This window comes from Lissotriton vulgaris, chromosome 7, assembly GCF_964263255.1.
Source record: "Lissotriton vulgaris chromosome 7, aLisVul1.2, whole genome shotgun sequence".
Lineage (NCBI taxonomy): Eukaryota > Metazoa > Chordata > Amphibia > Caudata > Salamandridae > Lissotriton > Lissotriton vulgaris.
Window position 1 is genome coordinate 806,924,338 of NC_141695.1, and position 13,484 is coordinate 806,937,821.

General features: G+C 45.7%; 1 protein-coding gene across 2 annotated transcripts in view; it reads left to right on the forward strand.

Annotated features, from left to right (window-relative positions):
* USP36 (ubiquitin specific peptidase 36) overlaps positions 1 to 13,484 on the forward strand; it is a 726,079-nt gene that overhangs the window by 585,768 nt on the left and 126,827 nt on the right. For both annotated transcript variants that reach the window (XM_086931077.1, XM_086931078.1), the window contains exon 15: positions 6,216 to 6,352. In XM_086931077.1, the coding sequence (XP_086787203.1) occupies positions 6,216 to 6,352 (137 nt within the window). The remainder of the gene's footprint in view (positions 1 to 6,215; positions 6,353 to 13,484) is intronic.

Here is a 13,484-nt window from a genome sequence, read left to right on the forward strand (position 1 = left end):
AATTAAGAGGGAACTTCAATTGTAAAACAGATTATGCCATTTATGTTTTACAATGTACTTGTAAGAAGCGTTACGTTGGGAGTACATTACATCCAGTACATGTAAGGATCTTACAGCATTTGAGAGCTGTGGCCAGCAATGATCAAAGTTACCCTGTGGCACGCCACATTAACGCTTTTCACGGAGGGGGAGAGTAGAAGACCTGCAATACTTTGTTATTGACAGTATCAGCAAGAACATAAGAGGAGGAAATAGACTCCTAGCACTTAGAAGATTGGAGTCGAGATATATTATTCTGCTCGACACCAAGACTCCTAACGGCTTGAACTCCGATGAAGCATTAAGCGTGCACTTGTAACCCAATATACAAAGACAAGTCCCGGATCTGCAATTTTACTCATATTTTGCTCCATGTAAAGTTACGCATCCCACTCCTCTGAAAACTTTGTGGTAAAGATACTGTTTAAATATCACAGTATTAATACTTTTGATCAAAATTAATTTTCACAGTAAGATAGTTCGTTATTTGGAGCACATAGGGGAACACTCCGGGATGTGCGTCCCTGGAGGAATATTGGCCTGGAGTGCATGACGAACCTGCATGTCTCCGTCGCGCAGTGGTCGCCTTAAGAGGGGAGGAGGGGTCAACTGGGAGGCGGGAGGGTAGGGAGCCACTGGGTGCAGGGTGGCGGGGCTGCAGCGGGACAAACGGGGCTGAGGAGCCCGATGGAGATGGCAGGCACTCACTCAGGGTACAGAAAAGGGGGCGGCAGGAACAAGGGGCACAGGCAAGTCTCCAGGCGTGGGGGCGCCCATCTGGAGGGAGAAGCAGGCAGGAGCAGGGTCAGGTCAGGCGGAGCTGCAGCGGTGGGGGAGCGACCTACCTGAGGGTCAAGGGTCACTGTCTCCGTCGCGCAGTGGTCGCCTTAAGAGGGGAGGAGGGATCAGCTGGGAGGCGGGAGGGTAGGGAGCCACTGGGTGCAGGGGGGCGGGCCGCACGGGAGGCAGCGGCGGGAAAAATGGGGCTAAGGAGATGGCAGGCACTCACTCGGGGTACAAAAAGAAGGGGGGCGGGCAGGAACCTGTGGGCACAGGAACAAGGGGCACAGGCAAGTCTCCAGGCGTCGGGGCGCCGATCTGGAGGGAGAAGCAGGCAGGAGCAGCGTCGGGTCAGGCGGAGCTGCAGCGGTGGGGGAACGACCTACCAGAGGGTCAAGGGTCGACAACTGCGCTGTTTCAGTATCTTCTCGGAGGTGGTGGGTGCTATTGTTGCTGCCTGCCACCCTTCTACCAAATCTATATTCTTAAGCTGTTGGTCCAGATTTGTAGCGTAGTGCTGAGAAAAACGGATTCACCCTCTCTAGATAACATTGTCCGATATCCTTTTTATTTGTTTTATCATTAACCAGGCAAGACGTTGTGGTGGGCACTGAAATGGTTACTTGGCTGGCTTTCTTCATCTGCTGATCTGCCTTCCTTATTCAAATCACCCTTTGTTGAATGTTTTTCAAATTACTTTGTTTCCTCATGCTCCCTTCAGTATGCCACAATTTCAAGCATCTCTTATTGGCTTTTCAAAAGAATATAGTAACAATCGAAAAGAAACCAAAGGTCTGTAAATATTAAGAAAGCATAGAAAGGAGAAAATAACACTGAATTGTGAGAAATGAGAATAAAAAATTGTTCAGATGTATTTATAGCAAAATGTAAGGACTGTACTAGGTTTAAACCTGTCGAGTGTAAAATAAATGTTTGCTATGTTATTGCTGGGAAAACTTGCATGCTTATGTTAAAAGCAAAAGTTACATTAGATAATTGGTCTTAATATTTTTGATGTGCTCTCTCGAGCCTTCTATTAATTCTTTTGTGAGGCTTTTTACCTTGAAAGCTGTTTGTTATTGCAGTCACTTATGCATGTATGGCAGTGAGCTGTAGGCTTTGTCAGTTCAGCAGCAATATACTACCTTCTTTCCTGGCAAGCTGATGTTTTGGATTTATATATAATTTAAATCAAAAGTGGTATTGTCTTTCCATGTGAGACCCACCATCATGCACACACACTTTTTTCTGTCTATCTTTGCAAGGAGGAGCAGAGGCAATGATTATACCTACAGCTTAGCTTTAGCTTCTACAATGATGGTACTAAGGAGTATTGGGCTGTGGAGAAGTGTGGCTCACTAGTTAGAGCAGGCAGACCCTGAAGCAGAGGTCAGACCCGGGTTCAATTCCCGACGCGGCAGGGTCTTGAGCTCATATGTCCACGGACTCGATAATTCTCGCTTCGGGGCCTGACCTAATCATGGGTTCACACTCTGCAACTCTGGGCATTGAGCTTGCTTAATCTCCACAACGGCCCCCCGTGGCGGGATGCCTGGCTTTCACCTTGGGGATGCCCTGTAGGGGCTATCTCACAGAGAAAAGCCAGGACGGGTTCCCAAGGCAAGCGCTTAGAGACCCCTGTGTGATAAGCGCTATATAAATCCAATATACAATACAATACAATATAATACTGGTGCAGAGAAATGAACAGCAGCCCAGCAATAGACCGTATACTGATGTACTGTTCTTTACATCATGCTGTGATATTCCAGGCAATTCAAGATTTAGCTGAGGGCCTTAGAGCCTATTACACTTGGTAAAAGCTACATATCTGATATAGACATGTAGGAGGCAGATTCCTTACCTTTGTTATCTCTAGCTGCCAGACTGGATCTGGAAATTTTTCTACAGCAGAACATCTGCTAGTCGATAAAGGGCATCGAGCGACTTTGTGACTACGACGTCCACCGGAAGTAATTTCGTCAGACCCCATTTAGGTCCTCTGCTGTTGCGCTGACTTCAGTTTCTCACTTTTCCGCACTTCTAAGTGGACCCGGAAAGCTGTACCTCTGGCCATTTTTAACCTCACACGACAAAACTGTGTGCTGGTTGTCTTCAAGGTCCTGTGGACCACGATGTCGCCGTCTCATCCTGTTTGCATGTGGTGTCTAGGCACGCACACTGACTCCGAAAGGTACGGCTTGTCTTCAGCTTCAGTCATCAGTGTTGCAAGAGCGCCACATGGAGCTGTTAGCGGCGATGTAGTGGAAGACCCCATGTCTGTCGCGGTCCTCTTCTTCTTCCGAGGACCGCTTGAGGGCATGCTCCCGAAGTCCTCGATCCTCGCGGTCACTGGTATGTCACTTCATAGGCGGTCGGCCTTCCCCAACTTTATCGCATACACGGTGCCCCAGATCAGAGACATAGCGTATGTCTGTCCCATGCCTTCCGGGTTTACCTGGCTCAGATGAGAGAATACTATCTATCCCTTCATGCTATTTTTGGTTCTCAGCCTCCCTCTGGTGCACTTCTCGGCCCCAAGGAGGTTGGTGAGGCCTTGACTGACTCCCTACTCGCGGTTTCCTTGTCACTTGTCTCACAACTGCCTAATAGTACCCGTCAGTCGGGAGTCTTGTTTCGGTCTGCTCACTTGGTTTTCTGTGGTGTGTAAATTCTACCCCACCCTCTCCCTTTAGAAGAGGCCATGTGGCTGGTTCCCAGCTCGCTGTTGTCACCTTCAGCCCATGGCTGCTGTTGTGGTTGTTTATATGTACCCTTCTTGGTCACATTTTATTGTACTGGGTAATCTCGGTTTATGTATATATGTATGTATGTATGTATTTATATGTATGTAGATATGTATATGTATGTGTGTGTATATGTGTATATCTGTGTATGTATGTGTGTGTATATGTGTGTGTGTATGTATATATGTGTATGTATGTGTGTGTATGTATGTGTGTGTATATGGGCCCGATTCACAGAACTAACTTTAGACAAAATCCTAAACTTGCTACCATTTCGGTATTCACAGAAGTTAGGACTCCTAACTTTAGGATTCCTAAATGCCTTCTGTAAATAACGAAAGTCTTAAAGTTAGGATTTTTCTCAGTTTAGGAGTAGTAATGTGTATGTATATATGTTTGTGTGTGTGTGTGTGTGTGTATGTATGTGTATATGTATGTATATATGTGTATATACATGTATATACCTATCTATTTATGTATGTTTTATACTTTTATTTCATGGGATTCTACGTTGCATAGTCTCAAAGGGCTGCCTACTCTCTCGAAGTGTTTCCTCTACCTCACATAGTCTATGCCCATGATTGTTATTGCTCGCACTGCTTTCTTAAGCTATTGGTGCTCTCTGAATTGCCTACTTTTATGGCTAGGTGCTTTGGCTCAGTATTTTGAGCTAGTATCCTTAGCCTTCTGCCTAGGCCTCTTGGGCTGATTGACCTTCCGGGAGCATTGTAATGCTATGGTTATATGGATTATTCTTCCCACTCGCCTTTTTTCTTCTGCCATGGTGCTTTTCCCATGTTTTTGTACAACTGCTAATTTGGTTCCTTATGGGGCTCTCCCTGAGTTTTCTGGTAGGATGTTTTCCTCCTCACCCTCCCTTCCTGGCAAGCGGTCTCAATCTCTTTTTCCTATGCAGACCGGATAGCCTAGTCTGGGATCTTTCTTGCAATAGTCTTGCAGACCCTCCTCCTGGATGGTATTGCTTGGGTATCTCATTCAAAGGTAAGGAATCTGCGGCTAGACTTCTATTAGATGAATATGTTACTTACCTTTGGTAACGCCTTATCTGGTAGAGACTAGATCTAGCTGCAGATTCCTTACCGACCCACCCATCCTCCACGCTCTGTGAAATGATACTCCTTTATACCCAGATCCCTTCTTTGCACCCTCGTGCTTTTCGCTGGTAAAAAAGAAAGAAGACAAATTAAAAGTGATGGCAAACGAAACAACCAAAAATAAATAATATATGCGTCTTTTAATTAGAGGATTCTTTTGGCACACTGTTTCCATTGCAGTTTCTGTAAATGGGTCTGCGTTTTAACGAGAAAGTAGTCTATGAAGAAACTGACAGCGCATCGGAAGGGCTTATATGGACTCTGACGACATCACATCTAGTGGACGACGTTGTCACGGAGTCTCTCAATGCCCTCTACCAACGTGCAGAGGTACTGCTGTAGAAAAGTGTCAGGATCCAGTCTGGCACCTGGGGATAATTCAAAGGTAAGGAATCTGTGGCTAGATCTAGTTTCTAGCAGATAAGGCATTACCGAAGGTAAGTAACTTATTCCTCTAGCTCAGAGTGTTTCAGTTTTGGACCTGTGCCATGCGGCTATTTGGCTTGTTCAGTTATAAAGCCCTGTCCAGCTGCTTGGGGCCAAACCCCCTCCTGCTATAACCATGTGGCTATTTGGGCATCTACCCATACTTTACCCAAGCAGTACTCTATTGACAGGCATGTAGGGAGTGGCATTATGACCACTTAGTACTGCAGGATGTCCTAGTGAAAAGTCCACTCCTCACACCCACTTCCTTGAAGGGGCTATTGCTTTGGTATTGATGCATAGGGGTTTGAATCAGAGGTCCGGCATACCCATAAGAATATTAAGTTATTTACTCACTGGCCACCTCTCTGTTAAGTGGTGCTTTGGGAGTTAAAGTCCAAAGTTAGATTTGCACACTGCCAGTTAAATTTCAGTGACAGGTCACGTGTAAGGGTGCAGAAAGGTATAATGAATACATTGACATCAATATGCAGAGGTGACTTTTATCATATCTATATATGTCATATCTGTGGGCCAGAGAGCGTTATGACGGAGGCAGATTCCAATACCTGATAATACGGAGGAATTTCCAGATCCAGACAGCCACCTAGGGAGGTTAAAAAGTTGAGGAATCTGCTGTTGGAGTATCTCAAAAGTAATCCATGTATTCATTTGGTAAGAGCTTGGTTACTTTTGGACATCTGGTATTGCTGTAAATTGTGTTGATTAACAAATATGAATTAGAGATGCTTTGAAGTTAACTTGGGTGCACAACCTCACCTTGCTCTCTAGTGTTATTGATTTGATTTTGTGAAAACTAGATGCAAATGTCCTGAATTAGTTTCCATGTTTGGTATTCTAGGTCCCTACTGAGCTCTAAATGTACAGTTTGTGTGTCTGCATTCTGTCCTCCAGATGGTGCTTTTTTTATTTAACTTTCCTTCCTTCCTTTTTTGTTTCCGATTTTTCTTTTCCTTTCATACTGTTGACTGCTGACCCTAACTCCCCCCTCCACACTTTATTTTTTCACTGTGTTGTCTATGATCATAACCCCTACCAACCCCTTTTCTTTAGACCACCAAGCTTTTATTTATGTCAATAACTACAGGACAGCCACATGACGAAGGGAGGAAATGACGTTTATTCACCACAGTGTTCATCCTTCATCAACCGTGCCCATCCCATGACAGCCCCAACAGCCACCACCATATGTCCAGCCAGACTGTCGCCTTCCAGTATTTCCAGGTACGTGGAAACTGACTATATGGGCGATTTTCTACAGGCTAATGAAAACTGGGTTGGAGTGAATGTCAGATGAACAAGGCAAGATTTGTGTACACTGAATATGTGGGGACTACTGCTGATCATTAAAAAAAACAAGCATTGACATAGCCAATAATTCTCACCTTTGGGACCTTGTAAGTGTTTAGACATGCAACAGTTGATGTTGTTGCACAAAGGATATTGTGCTGGATAACTAAACACTTATAAGGTCCCAAAGGCGAAACCTATTGGCTATGTCAATGCTTATTTAATAAAGGCTTTCAGCCAGACCTCTCGATTCATCAGTATATTGTTGTGCCAATCACATTTCTCTTCAGCATGCTTCATGGGGCACAGAGCAGCCTACTTCAGCCATTGGCTGAGTTCCTTGTGAGTGAGAGCATTCCTCCCTTTCACACGAGCCAATCCACACACAAAGAAGTGCTCTTCACTGGCTGTCTACTACGGTAAGCTGTGACTTTTGGGACCTAAAAAATATTTACCTTTAGACAACTTTTTCAAACAAATTGGTGATGGCCCAGCAGCTCCACATCAATGTAAAAATAAAAACCATAACAATATAGGCATGGACAAAGCCAACAGTCTGGATCCAAATCCGGAACTATTAGCTTTGCCAAGCTTGTTTAATCCAGTTTTGTGAAGGTTCTTTTCTTGTTTTGTATATGCAGCCCACCATAGATGGCGGCATGTTAACTTCCATCGAAGGGTTCATAGGCAAGGGTTCGAGCACATTGGTAACACCTAAGACAATGTGATGTTGCCGGCAGAGGTGGGCACAGCCCAGCCCGATGTAATAAAGCCAGAGCCACCTCTCGCGAGAACCGATAGTTAGTCAATTGCAAGCACTCACGCGGGGCGTCTAATTACTAGCCTCGGCCCGCTCTCGTCCAAGCGCAGTCTATCATCTGCTCTCCCACCGGCCATTTAAGTTTTTGTGGCTGGTGTGTTCCCGCCCGCGGATCAACCACCCCCTGCATCTCAATGCGTTCATTAGGTGCCAAGCCAAAATGTCTTAAAATAGGATTACAAGTCCACCAGATTTAAAGCCTCTTTTTGTGGCCATTCCGCAGGAAGCGTGCCTTCAGCGGGGCCGTGTCAGCAAAGGAGCTGGCGGGAGGCGGAATCCAAATATTAACCGAATCTAAGGAGAGAACCTAAGAATCTCTGGGCAGCAAATTGAACTGTATACTAAAAATCTTCTATATTTATTTAGGAGCTTTGTAAAGCGCTGCGTGTACCTTTTAGGTTACTTCACAACGCTAATATCGGCTTTAAAAGAACATCAAAGAAAGTAGGTTAATGGCCTAAGCGTTGGCAGGGTGTCCTGAAGAGCTGCCAGGGAGTAAGTAGTCCGTTAGGCTTGAAATGCCTTCCCCTGTCCATCAATCATCGAAAAGCGCCAGCCTACCCTGTAGCACAGCACACACGTGCACCCAGCCATGATACACACATTTTAGGAGATTTACTGCCCTGTCTGCATTATATAATGTAAGACATTTCTTTTCTGCAGCTCCGTCCGGTTGCAGAGTCTGAAACCCTCTGGAGAAGTCAAAAGGGCTGTGCGCACGAAGCCGTAACCACTTAATAAACCGACCTACAAATCCGCTTAAACACAACGACGTCGCCACTGCTTCACTTACAAGTATTTAAAAAAGACTAGGTTCACGGTCCTAATGCAACCTGCATACCCAAAGGGGTGTTAACAGAGGAATTAGAAGGAAACAAATAAATAACAATGCCGTTGTATGCGCGCCGCGAAAGTGAAAGTGCGGTCTCGATGCACTTAATGACCCATGACAGGAGGAAAGACAGATGGCGGCTGCACGTGTGCACGCTTGCGTACACGCAAGCTTGAGGCCACCAAAATTCCTGTGGTAGCACTTTTAAACCCCGCTTTCTAAATGTCTCGCAGGGCAACGCATGCGCTGGCTTAGGCAAGACCTAAAAACTACAGTGTTGTAGCATGAAGTCTATTCTTGGTTGCCATCTACTGTTTAGGGCCAAAATTGTGTTTTTCTGCAAATTTTAAATTATTGGTGTTGACCATGATTGTGTCTGTGGATTAGCCCCCTTGATGTCAAAAGTAGTTTCACATGTGTGTCCCATCGCAATTTGTTTTTTATAGATTGTGTATTTTAGCCAATGGTTTCAGTTTTGGGCTGCATTGTGGCAACAGTAAATTGAAAAGTTTGAAGCTGCCAGCCCACCTTTCAATTTTGAGGCTGCAAACTTGCTTGTGTTACATAGGGGGAAGGGAGCTGCCTGCAAGCTGGTGCAGCGAGTCAATGGATGGTCCGTGGGGCTTCCTTTCAAAAAGTGCACTCCTGGGCTGTGTTGACTGTGTGCCACTTTTTTGTGTCCAGGTGAATGAACAAGAGTTCTTAGTGAGTGCCTTCTCTTCCCCCCAACTCTATAGGCTTACTCTCCTGGTACGACCTTGTCCACTGTGATCAGATGGCGGATCTTGTCCAGCATCTACCAGAACAGTATAGCAGAAAAGGATTGGAGTAGTTGGCAGATGGCAAAACCATATCCAACTCTGTCCTCTATTGCACATTGAATGCTGCTTATACAGCTGCCTGGGGGTTAAATATAAGTATCCTTTAAGGCCACAGCAAGTGTGTTGCTTCAAGACAGAGATCGCAAAGTCACCTTAACATCCCTTTTGGAGATCAGCATCTCTTCGTCCCTCGGATTGATCAGATGCTACGGAAAATTAAAAAGTGTACAGAGACTGCCAAAGTGATAGGTGCATTGCAAATCCCCACTCTTTGTGGCTTTTTTCACCACTAACAATACCACTGTACACATAAGACCTCCGCTCCAGTGACCTCTTCCTCTTGCTCCAGGCCAGTGCAGCAAACACATTCACATGGATACTATATTGGTGTATGCTGGGGTAAAAAAAAAGGAACCAACCCTAAAAGGCTGCCCCATCTAAGCAGTGACCATCTAGTCATTCCCCCGATGACACAACACCTGTCAAGGGAAGGTTGCAGGGATATCTGTTCTGCTTGGCAGAAATCACTTTCAACTGCTGGGTTCTCAACATTATACAGGACAGATACTGTATCAAAGTCATTCAATTTCCACCAACCCTCTCCCCAGACCATCTGTGCCTTCTGCAAGGGAGATGCAGGCCCTAATTACTGAGTCGGTTCTGCTACAGCACTGCGGAAAGGGGGTGCACTCCCTGTTCTTCCTTCCCCAAAAAGAATGGCTCTGTTGGACCCATCCTCAACATCCGACTTCTCAACGGGTACGTTCTGTCGGAGCACTTCCATATGATGACTCTACAGGATGTAATTACTCTGCTGCAAGTAGGCATTTTATGACCATTCTCGATCTGAAGGTTGCCTACTTCCACATCCCCATTCACCCAGTGCACCGAAGATACCATAGGTTCATGTAAGCGGACAACTTTTCCAGTTCAATGGTTTCCCTTTTGAGGTTACTACAGCTCTCAGAGTCTTTACAGAATGTCTGGCCATGGTAGCAGCTAATCTCCGAGGGAGCAGCATCCATGTGTTCCCTTACCTGGACGACTGGTTGATTAAGAACGCCACTAACTAATTGTGCCTAGCTCATATGAAAACCACCATCCACACCTTGCTAAGTTCAAGTTTTACCATCAACTTGATAAAACTCCAGCCTCTAACCCCTTCAACTGCAGCCCTTTTTCAGGGCCATATTGGATGAATGGGTGGGAAGGACTTACACCAGCCTTGCGAGGGTAGAAGCGTTCCAAAATCTCGGGGATGTATCTCCATCTCTCTATTCAGGGAAAGTGGTCTTTTGCCCAACAGTCCCTCAACTGTAACTTTGGCTATTCAACTCCCACTTCAGGCGTTCTTCCTTCTAATCCTAAGAAAGACGGTCTAAGTTCACACAGACACACAACTGCCATGTTCTACTTAAAGAAACCAGTGGCACACATTCTGCTCAGCAGTATCCCAGAGCATTTGGCAGTGGGCGATACATTGCAAAGTGCATCATATTCAGCAACACATTCCTGGTGGACAATGATCCTGCCGCCCTGCTCAGCAGAACACAATATAAAGTCCACGAGTGGAGACTCTGCCCCAGGTCCTACTCATGTACTTGAAGCGGTGGGGGCATCCTCAAATAGATTTGTTTGCTACTGCCAAAAAGCCAAATGTTGCAACTAGGTTACCGCACCACAATCCATGGGCAATGCACTATGGATAGACTGGTCAGGGATTCTTGCCTACGCTTTTCTGCCTCTTCCGCTCCTACCATTTGAGACAAACATCCCTTACTCTTATCTTAATGGCTTTAAACTGGGCACACCAGTTACTCCACTCTGCTCGAGCTCTCTCTAGTTCCCCACGAGAATCTCCTGAACAGGCTTGACCTTCTTACACAAAATCACAGCACTCTCCGGCACACCAATCCTCAGCATCTCAATCTTACAATCAACCTTCCTGTGGAGTGTAGGTCTATTCATAGAGAAGCACGCAGGCCCACTACCAGGGCCTGTTACGCAGCCAAATGGAAACGCTTTGTACAATGTTGCCTTCCCAAACACATCAATCAACTTGAAGCATCTGTGTAAGACGTTATCTGTTACCACCTTCACCTCCAGAAGCCAGGCCTCTCCTGCACTTCCATTTGGTTGCAGCTTGCTGCTGTAACTGCCTACCAACAGGACAAACAACACACTTCGCTCTTCAGAGAACCAATCGTTAATGCTTTCATAGAAGGCCTTAATTACAATTTTCCACCCAGGCTGCCTCCTGCTCTGATGAGGAATCTTAACATCAGTCTTTCTAGGCTAATGGGCCTCCCTGCAAGCCACTTCACTTTTGCCCATTACAGTTTCTGTTGTGGAAAGTAGCTTTCCTTGTAGCTATCATTTCCCCGTAGATGAGTTACTGAGATGTATGCTCTTACATTGGAAAAAGATTCTTCCAGGTTCTTCATGGTAGTGTGGTTCTCAGTGCCAATCCTAAATTCCTCCCTAAGGTGGTCTCCAGCTTCCACCTTAATCAGGCAATTGAGTTGCAGGTCTTCTTTCCACATCAAGAGTCTGTAGCGGAACATTCTTTAAATACTCTTGATGTCAAGAGCGTTGATGTACTACACTGACCGAACAAAACGATATTGTAAGACACAAAAGCTATATGTGTCCTACTCTAAGCCACATAAGGGGCGTGCCATTTCTAAGGCTGGGTTTGCATGTTGGCTTGTCAAGTGTATTCAACCTTGTTACGCCACAGCTGAAAGGTCTCTGCCTGCCCCTCCCAGGCCCTATTCTACTCTGAAGAAACAGCTCATATGGCTTTGATAGGTAACATACCACCACCTGACATCTGTAAAGCAGCTACCTGGTCCACTTCAGGAAAGTGCCCCTTTTTTCATGGTCACCCCCTAACGTTTTGCCATATACGTGATGCCAACTGTGCCCTAGGTCCCTGCTGATCATGCTCCCATGGCCTGTGCTCTTTTCCTCAACTGTCCTTTTTTTCTCCACAATTGGCACACCCATGGGCCACCTGCACGTCACATGCAAAAGTTACTCCTGATATCAAGGGCCTGGTGACCAGAGAACGCCTCTTAGGGCTGCAGCATGTATTATGCCACCCCCAGGGACCTCTCACCTTAATATAACACACCACTGCCATTTCAGGCTGCGTGATTTGGTGCAGACCAAACTGAACAGTCCACATGGCACAGACTCCTGTGTGTCATACCCACCAACACTGCCTGTGGCATGGGTAAGTCACCCCTCTAGCAGACCTTACAGGCCTAAAGCCAGGGTGCACCATAACACAGGTGAGGGCATAGCTGCATGAGCAATATGCCCCAATGAGTGTCTGTGCCATTTGCAGACATTGTAGGTGCAGGGAAGCCATTTTTAGTACATGGCCTGGGAGTTTGTCAACACAAACGCCACATCTCCATGCTGGCTTTACTGAAGGCTGATAAGTTTGGTATCAAACTTCTCAGCCCATTAAACCCACACTGATGCCAGGGTCCGATTAATATAAACTGCATTCAGAGGGCATCTTAAAGATGCCCCCTGAAAACCGATCAGCACTGGTGTGGTTCCTGGCTGGCTACCAGCCATCTGTCACCACCAGACAGATTTCTAGACCCCTGGGTAGAGCGCTTCCGCTCTAAGGGTCCTGAAACAAAGCCCATAGTGGGCAGAGGCGTCATGCCTCCTCCCCCAGAATGGGCAGGGCCCACGAAGGGGAAGCTTCAAAGGCTTGCCACCCTATCTTAGCTGCCCCCAGCCTTGTGCTGCTCTCCGCAACTGGCCTCTACCTGTTCTGACCCCCACTTTGGGCAGGAGAATTAGCAGGAGAACCTAGCCAGGAATGGAGGTGTGCCTACTTTTACCAACCCCACCCGTGCGTTCCGAAATTGTAGAGATAAGGATCTCGCGGAAGAAAGATCAACTAAGAGACCGACTACCTAAGAGTATTCACTTCAGACCTCCACGAATAGTTTGAGCAGAGACAGACGCCTTTTTTATAATCCTCCATTGTTTTACCCAGACATGGATCATATATTTCGTCGTGATTAGCGTGGCCGAGGCTGGAGACCCCCATGTGGACGCCGTAGCAGGCATTCCGGCAAGTTTCCTTTGGCCCAAAGTCCTGATGAGGCCCAAATTAAACGGACTGAAACGCGTCGATCAGACATAAAAAGTAGCCCTTTCTTAGTCAAACTCATGTGTAAAAGAAATAATTGTAACACCTGTTAATAGTGTAATAGGGTGTAGAGACATATACCCTAAGAGGTGTTGTCACAAGGGCGATCTTGATTAATGTGACCTGTGAATACTATTTTTGTTACTTTTAGTCTATTTGGCAGCACAACCTACATTAGGGTCCCAAGTATTCTGTTTTCAGATACATAATTGTATTGTTTGTATGTATATTTTTATGTTTTTGGAAGTAATTGTTTAGTGTACATGTGATGAAATATATATATATATATATATATATATATATATATATATATATATATATATATATATTACCTACTGGCGGTCGCCAGTAGGTAGTTATAGTTAGGATTTTTTTCAATGTTAAATCTCAAAATTCTATTTGGAATAACTTTG